Source organism: Cydia amplana, chromosome 24 (assembly GCF_948474715.1).
Source record: "Cydia amplana chromosome 24, ilCydAmpl1.1, whole genome shotgun sequence".
Classification (NCBI taxonomy): Eukaryota; Metazoa; Arthropoda; class Insecta; order Lepidoptera; family Tortricidae; genus Cydia; species Cydia amplana.
This window is the reverse complement of record NC_086092.1, coordinates 6,608,161-6,632,736: the sequence shown is the minus strand read 5'-3', so window position 1 is coordinate 6,632,736 and position 24,576 is coordinate 6,608,161. Positions and strand designations below refer to the sequence as shown.

Sequence of the window (24,576 nt, the reverse complement as noted above, 5' to 3'; positions counted from 1 at the left end):
CAACAGTAAGTGGGCCAGTGGCGTGACCGTTACTGTGAAAGTTGGCGTGGGTCGCGCCGCGTTCGCGCTGCTTGCGTGCGCGCAGGTCGGTAAACCAGCGTATTGTGACCTTTGATTCTATCCAGATAAATAAATAAACATTTGGGGACAATTTAGAGTATACCCCAACTATTAACCGATCCCCAAAATAAGCAATGAGTACTAAGCAAAGATATACATACTTATAAGCGAAGAATTTATGTAAACAAAACAGTTCCACAGATAAGATATTTATATCTTATGACACGACACGCGTTTTTGGAACAATTCAAACGTAGTGTTGCGCGATTTTTCAAAATTGCCGCCTTTTTCTACCGACAAGGTTTGCTTGACCAAGTATAGCTTAGCTGAGCGTATAACTCGCTCATACTCGCTTAGCTTTTGAAATAACACTTGTGGTGTACCCGGTGTAAGGTGTGCTAAAAATGCCCGCAATTTTATTAATGAAAAGATGAAAATGATTTATTTGTCACATATTTGTCATTATATTAAAGAAATAAGTTTTTGGCAAAAATTTCATTTTTGGTACACGCTTTTATCGCTGACTGTACTTTTCTTACGACAGACAAGTAATACTCATCGAGACAATTCTAAAAACCCCTAACACAATTACGTTGCGTTGTTTCATCACAGAATTCCTATGGCCACCTCCTGTCTCCATCATCAGATCAGCTCGAGGGTACCATAATATTGCATTGTCACCCGACTTACATTTGTATGCAAAGTTTCAGCTCAATCGGAAACCGGGAAGTGGATCAAATTTAACTTGCAAGATTCCATTACATGTTAGTTACGAGGGTAATTTGAGAAGTAACTTGTTTCGCCTACGTATAGATGGCGTTGGCGTCAACTCTGTATGTATTGATTTAGTTTAGTAATTAAACATATTTAATATGTGGCGTCATGTCATTTTTGGCAGGAATTTGACATTTGACAGTAGTTCAAACAAAACTGGTCTGAGTTACGCGGGAAAATGGAGAAAATTGGAATTCGTGGAGTTTTTCAGTTCTTTTTTTGGAAAGCAAAACTGTGAAACAAATCAATAAAAGGATTTTACCTACGTTGGGTAGTTCGTGTCCTTCCTAGGGAACGATTTGACTTTGCGTAAATGAGTTTAAGCGAGGCAGGACATGCATTAAAGATGCACCTCGCCCTGGAGTCCCGAAAACAGCACTTTTACCCGAAATCATCGATAAAATCCATGATTTAGTTTTAGCCGACCGAAGATTGAAAATACGCGAATTAGCTGAAGCCACAAACATCTCTTCTGAGCGGGTGCATTTTATTTTACACGACGATTTGCACAAGAAAAAGCTTTGTGTAAGGTAAGTGCCGCGATTACTGACTCCAGAACAAATGCGTATTCGCATGTGAACATCTGATGAAGATTTGCAGGTGTTTAAAAAAAATCCAACAGATTTTATTCGCCGTTTTGTTACTATGGATGGAACCTGGATCCATCACTACATCCCGGAGACGAAACATCAGTCGAAACAATGGGCTGGTCATGGTGAGCCAACTCCAAAGAAAGCCATATGCATTCCGTCTGCTGGAAAGGTGATGGCGTCTGTGTTTTCGGACGCAAAGGGATACTTTTAATTGCCTACCTGGCCAAGGGAAAAACTATAACTGGAGCATACTACGCATCACTTTTGGATCAGTTACAGGCGGCAATAGCTGAAAAAGTCCAGGTTTGGCAAAAAATAATGTGATTTTTCACCATGACTACGCTCCGGTGCATTCAATAAGCCGTGTCGCTGCACAAAAATTGTCGGAGTTAGGATTGGAACTTCTTCCACACCCTACTTATTCACCAGATTTGGCTTCGTCGGACTATCACCTCTTCCCGAAACTGAAAACATTTCTCTTAGGGCGAAATTTTAAGTCCGATGAGGAGGTTATATGGGAGGTCAATGCGTATTTTGAGGCCCTTGAAGAAACGCACTTCCGTTAAGGCATAGAGAAGTTGCAGACTCGTTGGGACAAGTGCTGAACTTCGGAGGGATTACGTAGAAAAATAAAATAAATACATTTGCAATATTATTATTTTTTGATATGAAACCAAGTTACTTCTCAAACAACCCTCGTACATACAGGTCGACCTAATAAATGCGTGTTAAAAAATAAAAAAAATAAAAAAATACCATAATACCTATTATCGGCGTAGAATATACATATGTATTTATATAAGCTTACAGATTGAGGCTGCGTTTCCACTAGACACGGGCAAGGATGCCTATTGGTTCTTAACAAACACATCTATCGCTACGTATCCTCGCACATCTCTGGTGGAACCGCAGCCTTACCTACCTACCTATATTATTCGTAAAAACAACAAATAATAAGATAAGCACAACTCATACAACAGATAGTGGCTGAAGCCTTTAAACAGTACATTTAGATGAGAACCAAAATGAAGTTTGAATTTTATACAATCGATCTTTCAACAACTTAGGAAGCCTTCTAGGGCCCAGCCATACAAACGAAACATCCAATATTTGCCACTGAAATTTGAACCTAAATTGTAGGAAATGGAGTTGATATTGCGTAGTTTGAAAATTGAACGAAACAAAGCAAAAGCGACTCTGTTCCCATTGAACATGGTTTATATTACATCGAACTGAATAGTACAACTATAGTTAGGACCTTGGGCCTTAGGTGGATAGCTACCCAAAACCTACGGAAGGAAAGATTAATTGTAATTAATTTAACCATTGTTTGTAAATGAGGTGATCACAATTCGGTTCACGGCACGGAGGCTCCGCCGGTAAAGAATGGCGGCGTTGATGAGAATCAATCCACTTTGTTACCGCTATACTCCCGGGCTTAATGAGCTTGTATCATAGAGAAAGAGTGGTAACTCCATACATCAGTTATCATATTAAAACGAACGTAGTGAAATTATCAGTACCGCTACTTGATACCAGATGTCACAAATGTCGCTACCGACGAAAAATGTACTCTAATACAATTTACAACTAATATTAGATTAGATTAGATTAGATTAGATATATTTATTTCTTAAAGAAAAAGACACAGTATTTTACACAACAGGATAAAACAAAGGATTTCATTAAAAGATTATAAGCGGAAGGAGTTGAAAATAGAGTTCCAGTGCATCCGGTTATAATATTAGCTGAAAATTCTTGAGCAGTATAGAGTTTCTGTTTGCCGCGACATCTCAAATCATCATCTTCCTCGCGTTGTCCCGGCATTTTTGCCACGGCTCATGGGAGCCTGGGCATAGAGAAATAAATAGTAACACAAGAGTGCTCACTCCATACATCAGTTAGACTATTAGTTTCAGTGTCTACATCTAGCATCGAGTAGCGGAACTATCAGTACTGCTACTTGACAATAGATGTAGCACCGACCGGAAAGTCTTATGCTGTTGAGATAAGACTTTCCGGTCGGTGCTACATCTATTGTCAAGTAGCAGTACTGATAGTTCCGCTACTCGATGCTAGATGCTAATAGTCTTTTTGGTACTAAAACTGATGTATGGAGTGAGCAATCTATGTATTTTTTCTCTATGGCATGACGTAGGTAGGAGGAAACGGGGTCATTCGAAGCATGATTTTTGGATGATTTTAGGGGGGGGGGGGGTCAAAAATAGATGACGTAATTTATGAACAGCCCCTATGTAGTGACCAGCAATATCTTTTGTAGCGGACGTTTATTATACCAGAATGACTTATACGAGTATAAAAATGCTTATAAAATATTTGATTGAAAAAAAAAAACTAAAATATTTCAAAATGGTTTTCCTATAGTAGTTTATGCAACAGTGATATAATAAGGGTTCTTAAAATTCAAGGGTCGAAGTTACAAAACGAGACGTAGTCGAGTTTTGTAAAAAAAGACCCGAGAATTTTAAGAACCAATTATGAGCTGTTGCATACATTACTTTTTCTATTACAGCTGCAGCAAAAAAAAAAAAAAAAAAAGTTATTATTAAAAAAAAAAGAGTTATTATTAAAAAAAAAGAGTTATTATTAAAAAAAAAGAGTTATTATTTAAAAAAAAAGTTATTATTTAAAAAAAATTGAGTTATTATTTAAAAAAAAAAACAGTTATTAATGTAAATGAAAACATACCTCTTTCAATCAAGATGATCGGAACTTGTATCTTTAAAAAAAATAAAGCAGTTGTATTATACTCATAAGATGACTGCTAGCAGTTCCGATCATCATAGACAAAGCATTCAAATGACATTGCTTTAGATATCACTGTCAGTCATTTAATTGACACATTTAAGTGCTGGAGTAGAAAAAATACTTATTTTTCCTTGTTCCAGCCCCGTTTACACCATGGGTCCCCCCATCACGGTGTGGCCGGACAGTCGCCCAGGAGACGGTTTCGTGTCGCTAGTGGACAAGACACGGGTGCTGCTGAAGGTGTCTGTGTGTCTGTTTGTTCTGCACTCCTTGTTGGGGCAGAGTGCGAGGGCGGGCCCTGTTATATTTAATGTGGACTATTTACAAGGTAAGAAGTGTGTTAAACTTAGAATATATTGAATATATTGAACCAATTGACGTATATCTCAGGACTGGCCTTACGGGATGAATGCACTAGCAGCAGTGTGACACCGCTACAACGCGATTGTTTGATGAGTTCGCATCACGCGCGCGATTGGTCGCAACTAGTTGCGTTAGACTGCACGATTGGCTCGAATTCGTGAGTCACACCACTGAACTAGTACCATTTTTAGTGCCCGTGAGGCCCGTCCTGAGATATAAGTCAATGCATTGAACTAGTTAGAATTTCGCGTTAAGATAAGCGTATGATCCCTTCACTTTTATTTGAAATAAAGTTTTGAAATGCGATCTGAAAATTTCCATCTTTTAATCAAATTAAGATATTTTTGAAGTGAAAACTTCTTTAGCGGCGCTGGGCACTTTTTGATGTGGGGAAAAAATGATAAACTCGAGACAGCGTAAGGCGATCATGTGATCGTAAGCCCCGTAAGGTGGCCACTCATAATTTAAATGGCATTTAAAGCAATAAAGAAAAACTCAATGTTATTTGACATTTATGTTGCGGTCTCCTTTTCAAGACTCTTTACCTATATTCAAATAATTTGACGTTGTCATGGCAGTATGTAAATAAAAATGTCAATGAAAAAGTGTGATCTTATTTGACAATGATAATAATATATAATAAATAAATAGAATACCTCCGCTAAACGTATGTATCGTGTTACCGGGCGTCGGTAACATAGTGAGGTGAGTTTTCACTTCTATCGGCACTCCCGGAGTGCAACCGTTGTTGCTTGTTTTAAATCTAGAACGAATTAGGAATGTGCAAGTTGCAGAACTTAACTTATAAACGAACTGCATGGCATTTGCAAGTGTGGCAATGTCACCATGACAAATTTCTATGAAAATAATGACGATTATAACGACATTAACGACCCTTCACTTTGCACTATTAAATAAATAAATATTATAGGACTTTCTTACACAAATTGACTAAGCCCCACAGTAAGCTCAAGAAGGCTTGTGTTGTGGGTACTCAGACAACGATATATATAATATACAAATACTTAAATACATAGAAAACAACCATGACTCAGGAACAGATATCTGTGCTCATCACACAAATAAATGCCCTTACTGGGATTCGAACCCAGGACCGCGGCTTCACAGGCAGGGTTACTACCTACTAGGCCAGACCAGTCGTCAACTATTCTTCAAGTAGATACAAAGTTACCTTAGACGGACGTTGTACTTATCTCTCCAAACTCCAAGGAGTCAGTAATGTGGCTCGCTCCACGATTGCGTCGCGTCGCTACAAGTACATGCGGCCCACACCAATTTTGGTGTCTAGCCATAGTAGTTGCCGCGCACCGCTAAGGAACTGACGCCTGCTCGCGCTTGCGCCACCTAGCGGTCATATCTGTCGCAATAGACGCGTTTTGTTAGAGAATGAACCTTCTGTACCTAGTACTATTATCTATTCTGTGGCTCTGTCTAGTTTTAAACTCCTTTGTCACCTGACCCAGAGTCGGTGAAAGTTTGAGACACAGCGCTATCGATGACAGTCATCTTCATACATCTTGAGCGGTACTCAGATGCTAAAACATGGCATTAGAGTCCATCTAAGCTAAATTTGCACAGACTTGAACAGAACAAAGTGAGCCGTGTCATTATAAACGTCATATTTTCATTAACGATGACGGCCTTCAAACATTTAAAAGAGTACTCCCTTTCATCTTAAAGGCCGGCAACGCACTTAAGAGGCAACAGGAGTGGTCATTTCTCCATACAAATGTACTCGACTGTTTCCTCCGTGGGTTTTGAAGCTAGAGCAATGATTTTTTCAACACAGATTTATATTGTCAATATCTCGGACCGTTTTGCTTTTTTTGATATTTTTGTTTTTTAAGGTGCTAGAGCCCGTCAAAAATGGCCAAAATGGCCTAATTGACTATGTCGAAATGAGAGGTGTGGTATTCAAAACTGATATCAATTAGCCAAAAAAGCAAAACGGTCCGACACAGATAATTTCATAATCATTTAGATTTCCATATTTGGTTACGATTGGTTGAGTTTTGGAGGAGGAAACAGTCGAGTACGAAACCTCGATTTTTGAGATTTTTACGCAGGATTTTTCGCCTTGTCCTTATCGCACTAGTTTTAGGAGCCGCTTCCGTTGGCGAGACGGGTATATTTACCTAAAATATTTAAATCTCAGCTCTTGTTTCGTCTTAACAACTCTGGTATTGCGGGGGGTGTCCATGGGTGAGGGTAATCGCTTACCATCGAGAATAGATAACGACGGCGTAAGAGTTATATCAAATACACATTTAAAACGTGCCACGAGAACTAGTAGATAATAATAATACTTAGGACGTCGACTCAGACAGAAAGGGGAAGGCCCCCGCTCCGAGTCGTTCCTCGTGCAAAGGCTGTCCCTGGTGATCCAGCGTGGCAATGCTGCGAGCATCATGGGCACCTTTGCGCCGGGAACGACTTGAAGCGTTGTCTTTTTTTTTTAATTTATAATTTTAATTTGTAATTGTAGATAATTGAACAGAACTGATAATAAAAATGAGCGTTTTCCAAAAAAAAAATACGAAATCATTCATGTCTTCAAAATATTGACTTCTTGGGCTCATTTTACTCAGAATCATTTGTGTACATTCACGCCTCATACATCAAAAAATTAAGACTTAAGACTTCGTATTTTTCATACAAAATAAATATTATCTTCAATGTACGCCATTACTCGTATCATTGTGATTGACGTTGCTTGTCACGCCTTAAACATAACAAAATTCGCAATACACTGCGTCTTAGAAAAAACTTTAAAGTGTTAAAATCAAAACACAAGTTATTTTTAAAAGTCGCTGAACTAATGTTGGTCAGATTGGTACCTACAACCTACAGTTTAATTTAATAATTTTTTGCTCGTGTTACAGGCCACACTCGGTCTAATACACCCAGTTTACGACAATCTCGTAACAATCATAACTTTCAATAAATAGCTTTAGAAAGTCGTCTTTATTTCAAAATTCCGAATAACCAAGCCTATTGTCACTAATGGCAAGACAAGGCAATAAAAAAAGGAAAGTAAATGAGTCACTGTGTCCATCTGTGATGATTAAAAGCTCATTTCGCCGTGACTAACTTAAGATAGGATGCGAGTATGACACACGCACGTCTGTTTCACCCTTAGTGTAAGGCCTGAGTGGACGCTCGAAGCGGAGCGTTCGGCGGGACGTGCAGCGTGGCGTCGGGCTCACGCGTGATGTGAGCAGCGTGCACTAAGGCCGCTCCTATACGCTTGCATTTGTTTAACATGCACGCCGCACGCCCCGCCCCGCTGCACGCCCAACTCGAGCGTCCACTCAGAGGATACGGAGACGCCTTGTCTATAATTTTCTATACAAAAAAGTCTGCCGATATTTGCGGGGGAGGGGCACGTCAAATGTATGCGTAACGTAAAAATAGCCATGTCAGATAAACGTCAGTCCATACATTGTGTATGACCATTGGCCGCCTATTTTCGACAGAGGGGAACGCCTGCTAATGGCTACTCCGTTTGGTTATATCTTCTAAGGTTTCACCCACAGGCCCCGTAGACAACATTACATGCCATGATGCCAATCGCTAACGCTCCGTAGAGAACGAAATGCAACTGTCACTGTCACTGATAGAGAGGCACAAAGCGGGTCGATGGCGAAGCGCAAGCGATTGTCACCATGGCAAGGCTTATGTATCTGTCTGTGGTATCGTAGCTCCCAAACGGATGAACCGATTTTCGTTTAGTTTTTTTTTGTGTTAAAGATAATTATATCTCGAGTATTCTTAGCCATGTTTCATGAAAATCTGTTCAGCCGTTTGAAGATCATCAGCTCTTATAATCTTATAGTCGGAAGGTTTTTTAAATTTTTAATTTTGGTTAGGTTTCGCAGCCTTCAATTATCTTTAAGGCTGTAGGTAACCAGAGATCAGACACACTGGTTTATCCGAAGCGATTTGCTTGGTATGCGTTGTCATTGTGAATAACAACACAGCTGATTTGGGGTCGTTGACCTCGCGGTATGCGTCGCCGATGTCAGGGTCGCTTCATCTTGCAAATGGTAAATGTTGGCAACAAGGCCCTAAGGATGACTCGCGTTAGACCGAGCCGTGTCCGGGCCGGAGCTTCGTTTTCTATGGCAAGCATTACGTGATCACCGGTCATCTGTCATAGAAAAGTAAGCTCCGGCCCGGACACGGCCCGGTCCAACGTGAGTCATCCTTAAGAGGAAAGGGGGCGGCCGCTTCTCCATACAAACGTAGTCCTCATTTTCCTCTCAGGATATTAAGATTATAGAAAGTATGCCACTACATAGTATAAAACAAATTCGCTTCCCTCTGTCTGTCCCTATGTATGCTTAGATCTTTAAAACTACGCAACGGACTTTGATGCGGTTTTTTAATAGATAGAGTGATTCAAGTGAAAGGTTTATGTATAATTTGTTAACCCGTGCGATGCCGGGGCGGGTCGCTAGTTAAGATTATAGATGTAAGTTTTTTAGATTCGACATCTTACTCAAAAATATGTCCCATAGCACTTATGCCAGCGAATTAAGGACTATGGGACATATTTTTGAGTAAGCTGTACACATTTTTTACACTTGACTGTACTGTACAACATTGTATTATGTATAGAGTTATAGGTGACACAGCTCAGTTAAGAAAGCACATCAAATATTTTATGTTGGTAGGTACTTAATTTATAAGAATCAATCAGATTTATAATTATATGTTTTCCCATTTATTTTAATAACTTTATTTTCTTTTCCTTTTGTAAGAATTTGATATGTTTTCTGAAAGAGCTACGTATTTGTATGATTGCATGTACATATGTATATATTTTTAAATCTAATTTCTATTACACCTTATGTGTATAATTGCATGAACTCTATAGTAATTTAAATTGTATTTCTTTTTCCTTATTTTCTCGTAATGCATGTTAATTATAAATTGTAATTTTTTTTTGAAAAGATGTGTTCCGCCGAGTTTGTTGCCGGTCCCATATTGGGATACCCTCCTCCAATTAAGGGGGGATTTAAATCTTCTCGGGGCAGAGGTGTAGGGTTGGAGCCGGTCTACCTAGCTTTATTTGACGTTCATAAGCGCATTGTAATTATGCCTACTTGAATAAACTATCTTTTATCTTTATCTTATCTTTGTAATAACGATGGGAAAAATGCATAATATGATAATACCGACTCGTTATCAAATTTCGCGAATTCACACCATTAACCTAATTCTATCGCTATAACAGCTAACGGGTTAAACTAACATTACGTCTGGTTAACGGATGAAACGAGTTTAGGAGACACAGCGCCGGGCAAACATACATACGTCACATATACCGTTTACAGTTAAGGTGCTATTTGGATTGAGACTACACCAGCAGTATTGTCGCGCTGCAATACTGCTGCAGTAAAGCTGCAAACTGCGTTACTAGCACAATTGTCAAACTTAAGGGTCGCGCGCGCCGGCAGCGAATTTACAAAAGCTATACTATTTCAGTCACGATTCTGATTCTAATAGGTGAGCTTTTGTTTATGCATATGTGACGTTATCTATGAAAAGGAACCTTATTGTCGATGGCGCTTACGCCATTATTAACGATGCTCCGATATAAATAGGTACAATGCGCACAATGCTGTGCGGCGTAAGCGCCATCGACAGTAAGGTCTCTTTTAATAGATACTTACAATATCTTACCGCTTAACAATATCTATACCTACCGTTTCGGTAAAAAGTAGTCACTGAAATGGATTAGCTTTTTGCATACTTTACATATTTTCAAATGTTATGGCAAGCTCAATTCTCCATACAAACAAACAGTTACGCTCTCATTTTAAAACGAGTAGCTAGTTTGCTCTGAAACTTAGTACTTACAATAGGATAAGGTATATCTATGTCTGTAATTAATAGTTTATGTACCTTCAGATAAAATAGCTAAACAATACACTCTTTCTGTTTGGGCAGTCGTGTAAAAAATACAGCGAATTTAAGTTGTACATACAAAACTTGTGTTTGCTCTATTTCATTTGTTTTATAAACTGGAGTTATATAAACTAATTATATAACTAGATATACCTATATCATTGTATGTGCAAAGTTTCATTACAATCCCATACGTAGTTTTAAAATGAGAATGAAACTCCGTTTGTATGGGAAGGTGAAATTCGGTGCGATGAGATGCGATATTGCTGCCCTTTTTCGGCAGCAATAACGCTCCGCATTACTACAGTAATGTAGTCTGAATCAGGACAGTACCTTAATACCGAACGAGCAGAGCGCCGAGTAAACACATACGTCACATGTACCGTTCACAGTCAAGGTGAGCTTGTGATGACATAGTTTTTTTGGTGACGGTATTTTCTATGGAGGTTGATACAGCAAAACCGGCGGATGAGTCACGCTAGACCGGGTCGGGTCCGGGCCGGAGCTTCCGGCGCTTCGTTTTCTATGGAAAGCACCACGTGATCACCGATCAGCCGTCATAGAAAATGACATGTCGGTCGCGACGGCCCGGGCACGACCCGGTCTAGCGTGAGTCATCCGTTACGGAGGGTTCTGTGCCTTCATACGATATAAAAAGCTATACCAGCAAATGGGCGTATGTAACCGGCTCTTACGTTTTTTTGATAAGATTTGTTTTGGAAAAATTTCATCTCAAAAAGCTCTAATGGGTCAACCGATCATTGTCAAAATGATTTTCTTGGTAAGTATTTTTTCATATTTTTTTTTTCATATATTTTTTATACGCCCGGTTCAAAAGTTAGGGAAGAGGAAGACACAATTTTTCGGAAGCTATTATTATAAAAAGAACTTATTTACTTCATCAAAAAACTTTTTAGAATCCTTTAACCTTATTCTTAAAGACATATCAAATGATGTTCCATTTATTGATTTACTAAAAAAATATGGATCCTTAATTGATTTTACGGGTTGAACAAAAAAAAAATCGTTCCATCCTAATAAAAAAACAGACCAAAGCGATCCATATTTAGTTAGTAACATTTTAGACTTAACACTATGTTAGTAACCTAAATCTACTTACACTTACCAATGACTACTTCTTTACTAATAAGTAGTATAACTAAGATGCGTAGACCATTTTGAACAAGTGGCCTGTATAAATACTTACCTAAATACGAGTTCTTACGTCAACTGAATTCTGTATTCTATCTATTCTATACATAATTATGTATATACGAGTACATAGTTACCCATGGACATCCTTGGCACACTATAAAATTTTAAAACACGAAATATACCATGACAGAGTTAAATTAAGAAAATGCATTTATGAAGGCCTTGAGTACTAAACATTCCTTACTAACTATGTATAGTTGAATACATTAACATTCACATTTTATACTGTGTATTGGCCACTGAGGAATGCTGCATGATTATTTTTATGGCCACGTGAGGAGAACAAAATTAAATGTGTAATTTACTGCGGAACAGTTTAAATTGAGGAAACTTTATTTTGGAAACGGACAATTTCGATCCATTTAAGTTTCCGAAATATTTAAATAATTTAAATTCTTAAAACAGTATTGTGATCTAAAAATCGGGTTTAAGAGCCAACAGGAGCTAAGATTTAAATATTTTAGGTAAATATACCCGTCTCGCTAACGGAAGCGGCTCCTAAAACTAGTGCGATAAGGACAAGGCGAAAAATCCTGCGTAAAAATATCAAAAATCGAGGTTTCGTACTCGACTGTTTCCTCCTCCAAAACGTAACCAATCGTAACCAAATTTGGAAATCTAAATGATTATGACATTATCTGTGTCGGACCGTTTTGCTTTTTTGACTAATTGATGTCAGTTTTGAATAGCACGCCTCTCATTGCGGCATATTCAATTAGGCCATTTTGGCCATTTTTGAAGGGCTCTAGCGTCTTAAAAAACAAAAATATCAAAAAAAGCAAAACGGTCCGACACAGATATTGACAATATTAATCTGTGTTGAAAAAATCATTGCTCTAGCTTCAAAACCCACCGAGGAAACAGTCGAGTACGTTTGTATGGAGAAACGACCACTCCTGTTGGCTCTTAAGCGTATGTCACTTTCTTAGGAGGTCACTTTCGAATTACTTATACTTTAGAATTAGTGACGAACTCAGAAAGTGACGTCCTCAGAAAGTGGCGTCCTCAGAAAGTGACGTCCTCAGAAAGTGACGTCCTCAGAACGTGACCTAACTCGAAAGTGACCTCCTAAGAAAGTGACTTACTCCGCCTAAACCAAAAAACGGGTACTCTGGATCTACGATATATATAATCATCTGGACATCTGGCATCTGGGCGCACCTTAAGGTCCTTAAGATATATATATAAACTATCGCCTGCGGTATTTCCGGACTTAAGACCTTCAAACCTTAAAAAAAGCTTACTCCCATTTTAAACACCGGCAACGCACTTTCAACCCCTCTGGTGTTGCGGGTGTCCATGGGCGACGGTAATCGTTTACCATCAGGTGATCCGTCTGCTTGTTTGCCTACTATATGATATTAAAACATTTTACTAAGTTGTGACAATAAAGAGTATTCTATCTATATATATCTCTGCCCCGACATGGCAAAAATATGACTTATAATATTTTCTTTTTTGTTTACGTTATTGTTGTTTATACCTAATTATTCTTGTTTGTTTAAATTATAACGTTTAAAGTTTATTGTTTGTTGATTTTTTTTTATCAACCTGGAAAAATGGATCTAAACATAATTTCCTTCTTAAGAGATGAATAGCGTGTGTAGATAATTTTGAACAACTCCCATTTGCTGACCGAACGTTAGTGAAGGTTTGAGGATAAGATATTATATCGTTTCGTTTTTAAGTGCCAGTAGTTGAGTAGTGTCTGTGGTACTTACGACCAGTTCGAGTTTAGCTTTTTCGGCTGCTGAGTGTACTGTATTAATTTAACACGTTTTATAACGAGATACGGAGTTACAATTAGGTATATATCTTTGACAACGAGTGAATATTCTGCCGATTTTCGTCCATCGATGGACTTAGTAGTTCAATCACGTTACTGTAGATGTCAGTAGTAACTGTTTGAACGTAACGATGATAGATGTCGCTCTATGTATCGATTTAAAACCTTACTCGAATTATAAATGACAGAGATCGTAGGAATTGTAGTCATATTCAGAGGTTTTTTAACAGCCTATTCATATGACTTGGTATTGTATTATTGTTGTCTGAAGGTTCAAGTCATAAAATCACTCATGTCATCACCTGTGTATTATTTACACGAATATATGCAACTGGGTCACACAGCCACTTAGGTATATTGAATTTGTTTACTTTTACAAATAACTAGATGACATAATTTAAAATAAATAAAAACATCGATCGATGCTAGCACAGAAGGTGAAATTAAATGGGTACATATTATTTACAAATTAGTGTTATTATGGAATAACTTTTGGTCAATAGTTTTTTTGAAAATAGAAAAACGCATAATTGAGATACAAAAGTGGTCAGAAAGGAAGGAAACAGCAATTTTCCAGCTTTACCATTTCTAGTTTTTATGCCTACATAAGCCTCCTAATCAGCATGATACCGCAGATATTACTTTTTGTAATGATAAACTCATCGATACTGATTTAAACTTCCACGATTTTTACACATTATTAGTGGTCTTCTCCGAGACCACGGGGACAAGGCCGTCCTCGAAACGTCGGAGGTAAATCATAAAACTTAAATACGCGATTAAGTCCCGTTGTACAATTGAATAAACTCATTGATGCCAGTAATCAATAAAATGTTTTCATATCTCTTGACCTTTTTGTAAAAAATTATAATTACCAAGTTTCTTCGTATGTTAACCAATTATTTATTTTGTTTCAGGTCCAGTGCCACTAGCTAGGAATATACGCCACTTGCCATGTATATCAAGACGAACAGGCCAAGAAGGCCTCTGCATGTTCGCCATAGACTGTCTTAAAGCCAACGGCACTCACCTAGGAACATGCATAGACAGGTTCTACTTCGGCTCCTGTTGCCAAGTACAGGACAAGAACGTAATACCTATAAATAACATCGAAGATAACTCCATAGATGGCGCTAACTTCGTTCATCCACAGACTGAAGAGAAAACTACTATAAAAGTTGAAGAAACAACTAAAGTAAGGACTACAGAAAAAACTACGGTAGCAGATAAAATCGAAATGGAGACAAAGTCTGATCTAGATAATAAGATTCCTGATGATAGAACTACTCTTGAATTAGAAGCTACTACTAAAGCAGTTAAACCTGAAGAGGCTACAGAAATTCCTGTTAAATTATCTACATTCCAGACTGTCTCTGGAGATTTAGTCACAGAAAAATCGACAACGGAAGGTATAAGAACAACAGTTTCGACTACAGAACAAACAACAGCGAAGCCTAGTAGGAAACCTGTGCTTACTTATAAACCTAGACCGCCATACAGACCTACTAACTTCACCAAGCCTCAGTATATACAGCCAAATAGACCAAAACCTACTAAACCTTTATCAGTATACAACACTACTAGAAAACCTATCTATCGTCCGACACCTAAAGTGCCTTCTACCAAAAAGCCATTACCAATCCCTCCTAGATTAAACATAACTATTCTACCACAGTCTACTAGCTCTAGACCTATTTTCACTAGACCACTTTCAACTATAACTTTTATAAACGCAACACAAGAAACAACCTCAACAACAACGACAACTGAAGCTCCAACAACTGAGAAAATTGTTGAAACAACAGAAGTAATAACTGAACCCTCAACAACATCAACAACTACTACAACAACAACAACAACAACAACGACCACAGAACCACCAACAACAACAACAGAGCAACCAACAACAGCTCCTACTACAGAAGTAACAACCACGGAATTGGTCACTGAAATTGCGACTTTAAAACCAGTGACGGAGACTGAGATTCCAACAACAGACAAGTCTACAGATTACCCTCCTTTCGTGACGTGGTCGAGTACGGTGGATGCCGCTACCAAAGCGCCAGAAAACACTACTACGTCTTCTGATGGTGAGTTTTATTTTTCCTTTAAGCGGAGTAGGTCACATTCTGCGGTCACTTTCTGAGTTGATCACTTTCTGAGTTCGCCACTTCTGAGTTCGTCACTTTCTGAGTTGTATCACTTTAATTAACGTAGTGTAGTGGCCTAACTCGAAAGTGGCCTCCTGATAAAGCCCAAAGGGTATTTTTTTAACCGCTTGTGATTTCTAAGTGCACGTTTAAATTAGCGTCACCACTAAGCAAATCTCGGGAATGAATTGAATCTAATTGTTAAGATGACCCAATAAAAACACACCATGATCAACTAGAAATGTGCAAGTTCATCAACATTCTCAAAATTTCAAAAAAAATCTGGAAACTTTTGGGAGAAAATTCTCATGCCAGGTTTCACTTAGAAAGATCTCGTTCCGATTAGGGCTCAGGTATTACTCAATGTTCTTAACAGAGCCCGTACCATGAGTCACTGACAGTGTCAAAACTGACATTCACGCTATCGAGAACGTAATTTACTTTCTATATATCTCGTTTGCACTAATATGCGAGTACGAGCGAGATGTATAGAAAGTAAATCACGTTCTCGACGGCGTTTATCTCAGTGCCAAACTGATGGTAGCCGTACAGTTGACGACTGTTTCATTAATATTTACGTCACTCATTGGCGTCTACTTCAAGTGATTTTTGGTATTTTGGCGGGACTGGTTAGGGCTGTATCCACCTATTATTTATTATTGAAAGAAAGAAAGAAGGAAAGAAAGAAAATACATTTATTTACGTCAAACCAAACCAGTTAATTACATAGAATGCATAGATGAGATAGACGTTAAAAGGACCCCCACATGCCCCCACTCAGCGTAAAGCTGGAAACAAATTATCGGACGCGGCTGACGGACGCGGCTCACATCCGCGACTTATAGGTATCTAGATAATCAGGGCCGGATTAAGCATGTCGGGGCCCCTAGGCAGTGCAATGCTCGGGGCCCCCTTACAGTTAATTCTGCATACCTAAGTTCAGTTGTTGAGTACAGGGAAGTAAGTTTGCGGTTTTAATTTCAACCTTCAGCTGTCGGTTGAGCCGATCCGAACATGCAACGATGTCTTTTTCGCTCTTGCGTGGACATAAAGGTTTTTTATATTAGTTTTTGCCGATTCCTCCTTGCGTTCAGTGCGGGGAGAGCTCTTTTTTTCTCAATAAGTAGTTAAATATTTTGCGAGGCTGAATAGCGATTGTCCGACCATATGAGCCACATGATTAAAATTAACTTAATAATAAAAAAATTACATGTGTTTAAATAATTATTCATTAACCAGTCAAACTAGCATGTAAGTATAGGGTAAATCGGAAAAGCAATAAAAATCGCGAGCGCAGCGACCGCGAAATTTTTTGTGAAAAAATTGTGAAAGCGTGTTAAAAAGGCCTAAAAATCCGAAATTACCCAGTGAGGTGAGCTTTCATGCGAGGTCAAAGCCGTGCTTCAGGATAAGCTCAGCTAGATCACAGACGACAACCAATGTCCATTGTATTAAAAAGCGAGACCGCAGGCTGAGCTTGGCGCAGCGAGGCCAAAGGCTACGCTGAAGAAGAGATTTGGTAGGCGAACCAAAAATTGAGGTAAAAAGTGAGGCTGAAGGTCGAGCTCAGCAATCTCCATATACTTAACAAGCCCGAAGCGTACTTATAACCAGCGAGGTGAGCATTCATGCGAGGCAAAAGGCTAAGCTTCTGAAATCAATGAATCGAAGCAGCGCTCTGATACGAACCAATCGTCAAATGTTACTCAACAATAATATATGTGTCATACAAGAGTTACTCGGAGGGCCGAAGTTTCATTAATCAGGTTTTAGGCCCTCGGGAGCCTGAAATTCTAGCTCAATTTACAGACTTTAAAAGCTATAAAATAACATAATTTACATAATCATTTGATGTGCGTCTGAGAAACTGATATTGGACATTAGGTATAAGTAGGTAACATAACAAATTATTTATGAATTTTGGCCATATGAAACACATTTTTTTTTGGCGCGCGCGGGGCCGCCGGGGCCCCCTAGCCGAGGCGGGGCCCATAGGCAGTTGCCTACTCTGCCTTAGGGTTAATCCGGCCCTGTAGATAATGAATATACACTGAACTGTGCAAACTATCGGAGGTATATAAGCTGTGGACGTAACTTTGAGCCTTCGGACATCCGACAGAAATCTGGCGCGCTGGATGTTAGGAGACTGTGCACACTTTTATGTCGCGCGCGTCAGCCGCGGCCGTCAGCCGCGTCCGATAATTTGTTTCCAGCTTAATGCTACGGTAAGCCGCAGCGCTGATTTTCAGTGGGGACCTAACTTATTAATAATATTATTGCAATGAATAATTTATAGTAAAAACAGTAAATATTTAAATAATAATCACCTGTAATTACTGTGTATAGCATAAAACGCGTAAGGTCTATTGGGGTAAAGAAACTAGTAATGTATTCTAAATACGAGTAATTGTTTTTAATCAAGATGGGAAGTGGCTCGGAACAGCAGCGATTTTCGCGAGTTCGTTATACTTAATTTATTAATGTACCCTTTACCGCATACGAAGCCAATATATGGGGCATTATCTATGAAAAGGGACCTTATTGTCGATGTCGCTTACGCCGCACAGCGTCGCGCGGCATTGTATTTATATCAGAGCATCGTTAATAATGGCGTAAGGGCCATTGACAATAAGGTTCCTTTTCATAGATATCGTCACATATGGCGGATATAATATTCAACTCTATTGACAGCTATTAAAGTTCAATCTTCAACAAATATTTTATTTTAGATGTAGTAAGGGGACCATACGTATTCTAATATAAATTATACGATATGAATTCGGTTTGGAATAGATATGGATCGGATCTGTCAGTGTCTAAAGTGATACTTCTTCAATCTAAACGTCACTTTTGATTGACACTGACAGATCCAATAATTATTGAATCCGATCCAATCCATTTGTATCCTATAATTTAAATTAGAATACGCCTGTTAGTTACTTTTTATGAGTTTGTTATCATTTCTTAGAAGTTTTATAAGTATCTGCAAATTTGGCAAAGCGTTCGGAAATAATTCCGAGGTTGAATTTGAATTCGTTCTGACACTATCAAAATAGTGCAAAAGGTTCCTCCGAAACCTGGCTCCTTCATGGCACTTTCCCCCTATTTCTAATCTCTATGATTAATTAAAATGGTGTTGCAATAAATCATCTAAAATCTGTTATTTTCTAGTTATTCTTTATCGATGGATGATAAATCAAATGACTCGTGCCATAGTCCAAGAGCTAGTAGAGCCACAGAATAAATAATAGTACTAGGTACAGAAGACTCACTCTCTAACAAAACGCGTCTGTTACGATCAGCACAGATATGGCCGCTAGGTGGCGACAGCGCCACGTGCGGCTTATGGCTAGCCACCAAAATTGGTGTGAAACGGATGTACTGGTAGCTACCTGTTGCAAAGCGATGAAATCGCGAAGTGAGCCACGCCTGGTAGAGCCACCTTCTTTTGAAAATGTTCTAATTTTCATTTTCATTTCTTATAGTTGCATTAGAACAAATTAAATTATTTTCTGAAAATAACTTAATTCTCAGAAAATAATTTAATTTGTTTTTATTTCATGTAGACTACTATATAAATTATAAACTTTTAATAAATGTCATATACTAAGAAAAAGTGACCAAAGCCTCCAGTGCCCCAGGCTGGAATCGAACCAGCGTCCTCTGCTGTCGCGGCAGGTGCCTGTGCCATTCCACAGACCAACCATACTTCTACCTTAGAGGTGGCCAGGGGGCGCCATAAGCCTTCAGTAAGACGTGCAATTTTGGAAAAAATCGACCTATGCCGCTGTGGCCCGGTGGCCGAATGGCACAGGCACCTACCGCGATAGCAGAGGACGCTGGTTGGATTCCAGCCTGGGGCACTGGAAGCCTTGGTCACTTTTTCTTAGTAAATAACATTTATTTAAAGTCTTATAGTTGCGTCCGATGCTTAGGTACCATTTATAAGGACAGTTTCTTATAATATTCTCATGTTTTAATCAACTGAATTACTTTTAGTAAACAATTTAGGTATCTAGATGCAGACGAAAGTCTTTTTATTAACAGTTTCGACAATGAACTCTGTTTATTTGATTCGTATGCATTCACAATTTTACTCCCAAAAAATGTCTAACAGTTTGAATTCAAATCCTGCTTAGCACCAACTGTACCTACATGTAAGTGTTATTTTGTATTTTGAGTTTCCAAAACGTCTCGCTTGGCGCGCTGCTGTTCTAAATCCCATACAAAATGAGACACTATTACGCTGATTCGCAAACGCGTACTCACGTCACGCTATCGAATGAAATTTACACCAGAGGTTTTAATTTTTTTTACGGAATATTATCACGTTAGACCGGGTTGTGTCCGGGCCGGAGCTTCCGGAGCTTCGTTTTCTATGGAAAGCATCACGTGATGACCTGTCATCTGTCATAGAAAAGTAAGCGCCGGAAGCTCCGACCCGGACACGGCCCGGTTGGCCCGGTCTAACGTGAGTCATCCGTTAAAATATATGGTAGGAAAATTGTATATATAGCTCTTAGCCTAATATATTGGTAAAGGAGTAATGCCCAGTCAATGCTCGTTGAGATCGTGGGCGCACAAATAATGCTTATTTTAACACAAAAAAGTAGGACAAATTTCGTAGTACACAATGTAATATGAATCTTATAACAACGGTTTAAAATTTAAAACTGAATGCTATGATTTTAACTTAGTTTCTTTTGTTTTTGCGATATTGGAAAACATTGACCGGAGGTGTCATATTTGTGTTAGTCACTTTTAATGTTCAAAACTCATTAGAATTTGAGTCTTTGGTTGCAAGCAAAAAAGGATATTTTATTGAGTTTTATAGCTTGAGTTGTTATTGGATTGGGCGAAAACACTTGCTAATGTCACTTTGAGCGCTTAAGTACAATGTTTTTCGTCTCATCTTCAACTTAAAATAGGTACAAAACTCGTTAGCATTAGGTTTTAGACGAATGTATAGTCGCCATCAGATATATCGGAGCGGTCAAGGTGTTCGCAATATCTGAATACGCACTCTAACGCCTTGACATAGAGGCGTGCTCAGATATTTGTGGACGCCTTGGCCGCTCCGATATATCTGATGGCGACTGTGCAATGGACGTAACATCAAAGAGAATAGAGAGGTAAAGTCTAAGAACAAAACGCCGCGGTATTTACCTACGCCTCAACACTCGCTGCTGCAGTAGTAATTGAAATAACACCTTTAGGTCCACGGCTGTGACCGTCATCACCTCTTCTTCGTCCTGCCCTTATCCCACGTTATGTTGGCACAACATGTTTTTCTCTTCCATTTTCCTCTATCTTGCGTCACAGCACTCACTCCTTTCTATTTGAGGCGAAGCCGAAAATTGTTAATAACGACGCGACGCCACGAGTATTTTTTGACTCAGTTAAACAACGTTGCATACAATACTTTTTCCACGACCAAGCACTTACTTTGAAATAAAATTGTAAATTTAACAAATATTTTTAATTCAAGAAGTAGCAAAAATGGAGGGTACGGGCGGGAAAAGAATGAATGAATGAATGAAATTAAAAAAAAAACATGTCTATGGTTCACTTATTTGTCAGAGATGACATTTAAAATAAGGTTGGCAACACTGTATTTCATTCAATATTTTTTAAGTGGTCATTACACGAAGTATCGTAAAATCGCCAAAAAGATACTGTGTGTATGCACAAATTCTTTTTTGGGGCATAGACTAAAGACTTGTCTTGACAACTATAAGATAGGGTTTTAAAGTTGTGTGCACGACCCTTTAAATGACAAATAAAAGTACGGGAGTAGACAAAATTCTTAATCCGAACCTTTCTCGTCACTCCACACATCCATGTCAACATTCTCACTTCCGCTGCATGCACTCTTCTTGCATCCGCCACTTTCATCACCCAGAATTCTGATCCTTACATTACAACAGGCCTCACGATCGTCTTGTAGATTTTCCCCTTTTAAGGGGCATTCGTGGATCGCTATTCCAGAGACCTGTAGCCATTTCATCCATCCCGCATTTATCTGGGGGCACGGCCGTGCCCCCGCCAAGACGAGACAAAGGGCAAAAGGCAGTGCATTCTATTTTTCACGTGACCGTCATCACCATGGCAACAAAGCTTAGTTTTTTTCAATACTAATCCGAATTCAAAATGTTCGTAAAGAAAGTGAGCCCTCAGTTTCACTGAGACAATGCGTTTGTCCCCGATACGTGACCGGCCTGTCAACTGTCAGCGGATCTGTCACAGTATAAATGCGTTTACTCTTCATTTCACGGTCAGTCTAGTTTCTAATTACTGTCTGGGGTTCGATTTACTGTGATGTCAATATTTCTTTGTATTAAACATTTACCTAATCATCTAATTGTATTTAGTTCGGAAATTCATTAATTAATTGCAAACTTAATGAAATAGGCAACCTAAGTCATCATTGTAAAGCACTATTAAAAAACATTGGATACCTAGTTTAAAAACGATATTTAATTGATGTACAGTCAGCAAAAATGCATACAAACATCTAATAGTTTTGCTGACTGTACCATAAAAAAAAAGATATAATACTTTTAACCAGACCAAAATAAAGGAGCATATGTTTGATAGTAAAATCATAGTAAACTTAATCTTATTAAAATTTTATGATGATTATATATATTCGTTGTGGTTAAAAATAACAAGGTTTTACATAAAATAGGTACAGTCTTAAATCATGAAATTGTTAACCTCACCACGGCCAACGGACCGTCCCGGCTTTTTATCAGATAACCTAGAACCGATGTCATTGTTGATGGTAAAACGTCTCATGTTTCCGTGGTCTCGCGTCTTAAGCCCCGTCTCCATATCGCGCGGCAAACTATCCAACATATGCTCGCGCGGCTGCCGGGGCTTACGATTAATTAATGATCAAATACTCATACTAAAAAAAACCGGCCAAGTGCGAGTCGGACTCGGGTTCCAAGGGTTCCGTACTCACGCTTGACTGCACATATCTAATAGGTTTTCCTGACATCTCATCTATTTTAGAAAGAACTATTTTGTGTATTTTATTCAAAATTTTAGACCCAGTAGTTTCGGAGAAAAAGGGGGGGGGGGGGGAATGGTCGGACAGACAGACAGACGCATGAGTGATCCTATAAAGATTCCGTTTTTTCCTTTTGATGTACGGAACTCCTAAAAATCAGTTAGTACATATATAACATAATTATGTTACCTTAGAACGGGATGTCGTAAAGTGTTCAAAGTTTGCGCTCTCTGACCATAAAGTGTCATTCTATGGAACTTGCTAACTATGTAAACAAAAGTCACTAGTAAATTAATCATTCAGAGACAATTTCAATATGGCGGTTTGTTTACATAGCTCATAGTTAGCAAGTTCCATAGAATGACACTTTACGCGACTTTTTACAATGTTTAAATCAGGATCTATGTACCAGCCTTAGGGTACATTTTTGAACTAGCTAGACTAGGTATCTTTCTGTCCCCAGTTACCCGACTTGACCTAATCTTTTTATAAATAAGTAGGCGGTTCATGACAGTCATGACCGAGTCAGCTGAATTCGCCGCGCGCTGACAATTGACATCGAAAGCCGTCGTGGAGTAACGATCGTGATTACAAAAGTAGGATGAGCTGCTTGTGCTAGTTTTGAATTTAGAATTCACGTCACTACATAGGATAAAACAAAGTCGCTTCCCGCTGTCTGTCTGTCCCTATGTATGCTTAGATCTTTAAAACTACGTAACGGATTTTGATGCGGTTTTTTTAAATAGAGTGATTCAAGAGGAAGGTTTATGTATAATTTGTTAACGTGTGCGAAGTCGGGACGGATCGCTACGTCGCTAATATGTTTATAAATGTCATGTTTATCGTTGAAAAATGTTAATTTTTATGGAAATCATCATCTTCCTCGCTCGCATTTCGCGTTGTCCCGTAATTTTTGCCGCAGCTCATTGGGAACCTGAGGTCCGCTTGGCAACTAATCCCAGGAATGCGTATTGAAGCTTGTAAATTTTGTTATCTACAGACTATAGATTCCCAAGTGTGGGTTTAGAATAATAGTATTTTCGAAAAATATATTTTGAAGTTATTTTACGAAGATGTTTAGCTAGGTTTTTGTAAACTAATAAACCTTATATATTTTTAGAAATATGGTCCCCCATAACGCCACCGGACGGCTGGGTGTTGTTGACCGTGCCCCCCGAAACAACAACAACAACCACATCATCCACAACGACATCAACAACATCAACGACAACTACAACAACGACAACGACAGAAGGTTGAGTACTAACACTGTTATCCAAAATCTTAATATTTCAGAAGATAAGTTAACAATTTACAAAGAAAATATTGTTGAGGATTAATTTGATAGTACTTATTTTTGCTCAAATTCAACCTTTGGATTCAACAGAATTTGCATTGGAGAATAATTAAGAAATGTCAGTCAGAGTCTGTCGATTAAGTTGTTTAATTAGTATAGGTACATATCAACTGCAAAAAAGTTAACCATACAATCAGCGGCTAAAATTCCCTTGCAATATTGTACCTATATTTCAGCACCCACAACAGAACCCGAAACCGAAGCGCCTACAACAGAACAACCAACAACAACCACCACAACTACAACAACGACAAAACCAACAACAACAACTACAACAACGACAAAACCAACAACAACGGAAGCGACAACGGAACCGGTCACGGAAGCCATGTTGGAGTTCACAGTCAACGTCACGTTGTCGCCGACAGTGCCGCCAATGACAACGGAGACGATAACGACTATGGTGACAATGAGCAACGCGACAAATGCTACGGAGGCTAGCACAGAGTCAGGTGTGTGTATTATTTAAGTCTCTACCATTTTTCACCGATTGCATTCTTAATAGTCAGTCCAAGGTGCGTAGGTAGTAGGGCTTCCAAATACCGGACTTCTCACAATAC

General features: G+C 38.7%; 1 protein-coding gene across 1 annotated transcript in view; it reads left to right on the top strand.

The window, feature by feature from the left end:
* LOC134659279 (serine proteinase stubble) overlaps positions 1-24,576 on the top strand; it is a 60,388-nt gene that overhangs the window by 18,997 nt on the left and 16,815 nt on the right. Inside the window, exons 2-5 of the mRNA XM_063514932.1 lie at positions 4,337-4,524; positions 14,412-15,584; positions 23,780-23,914; positions 24,193-24,468. Of these exons, the coding sequence (XP_063371002.1) occupies positions 4,350-4,524; positions 14,412-15,584; positions 23,780-23,914; positions 24,193-24,468 (1,759 nt within the window). The 5' untranslated portion in view covers positions 4,337-4,349. The remainder of the gene's footprint in view (positions 1-4,336; positions 4,525-14,411; positions 15,585-23,779; positions 23,915-24,192; positions 24,469-24,576) is intronic.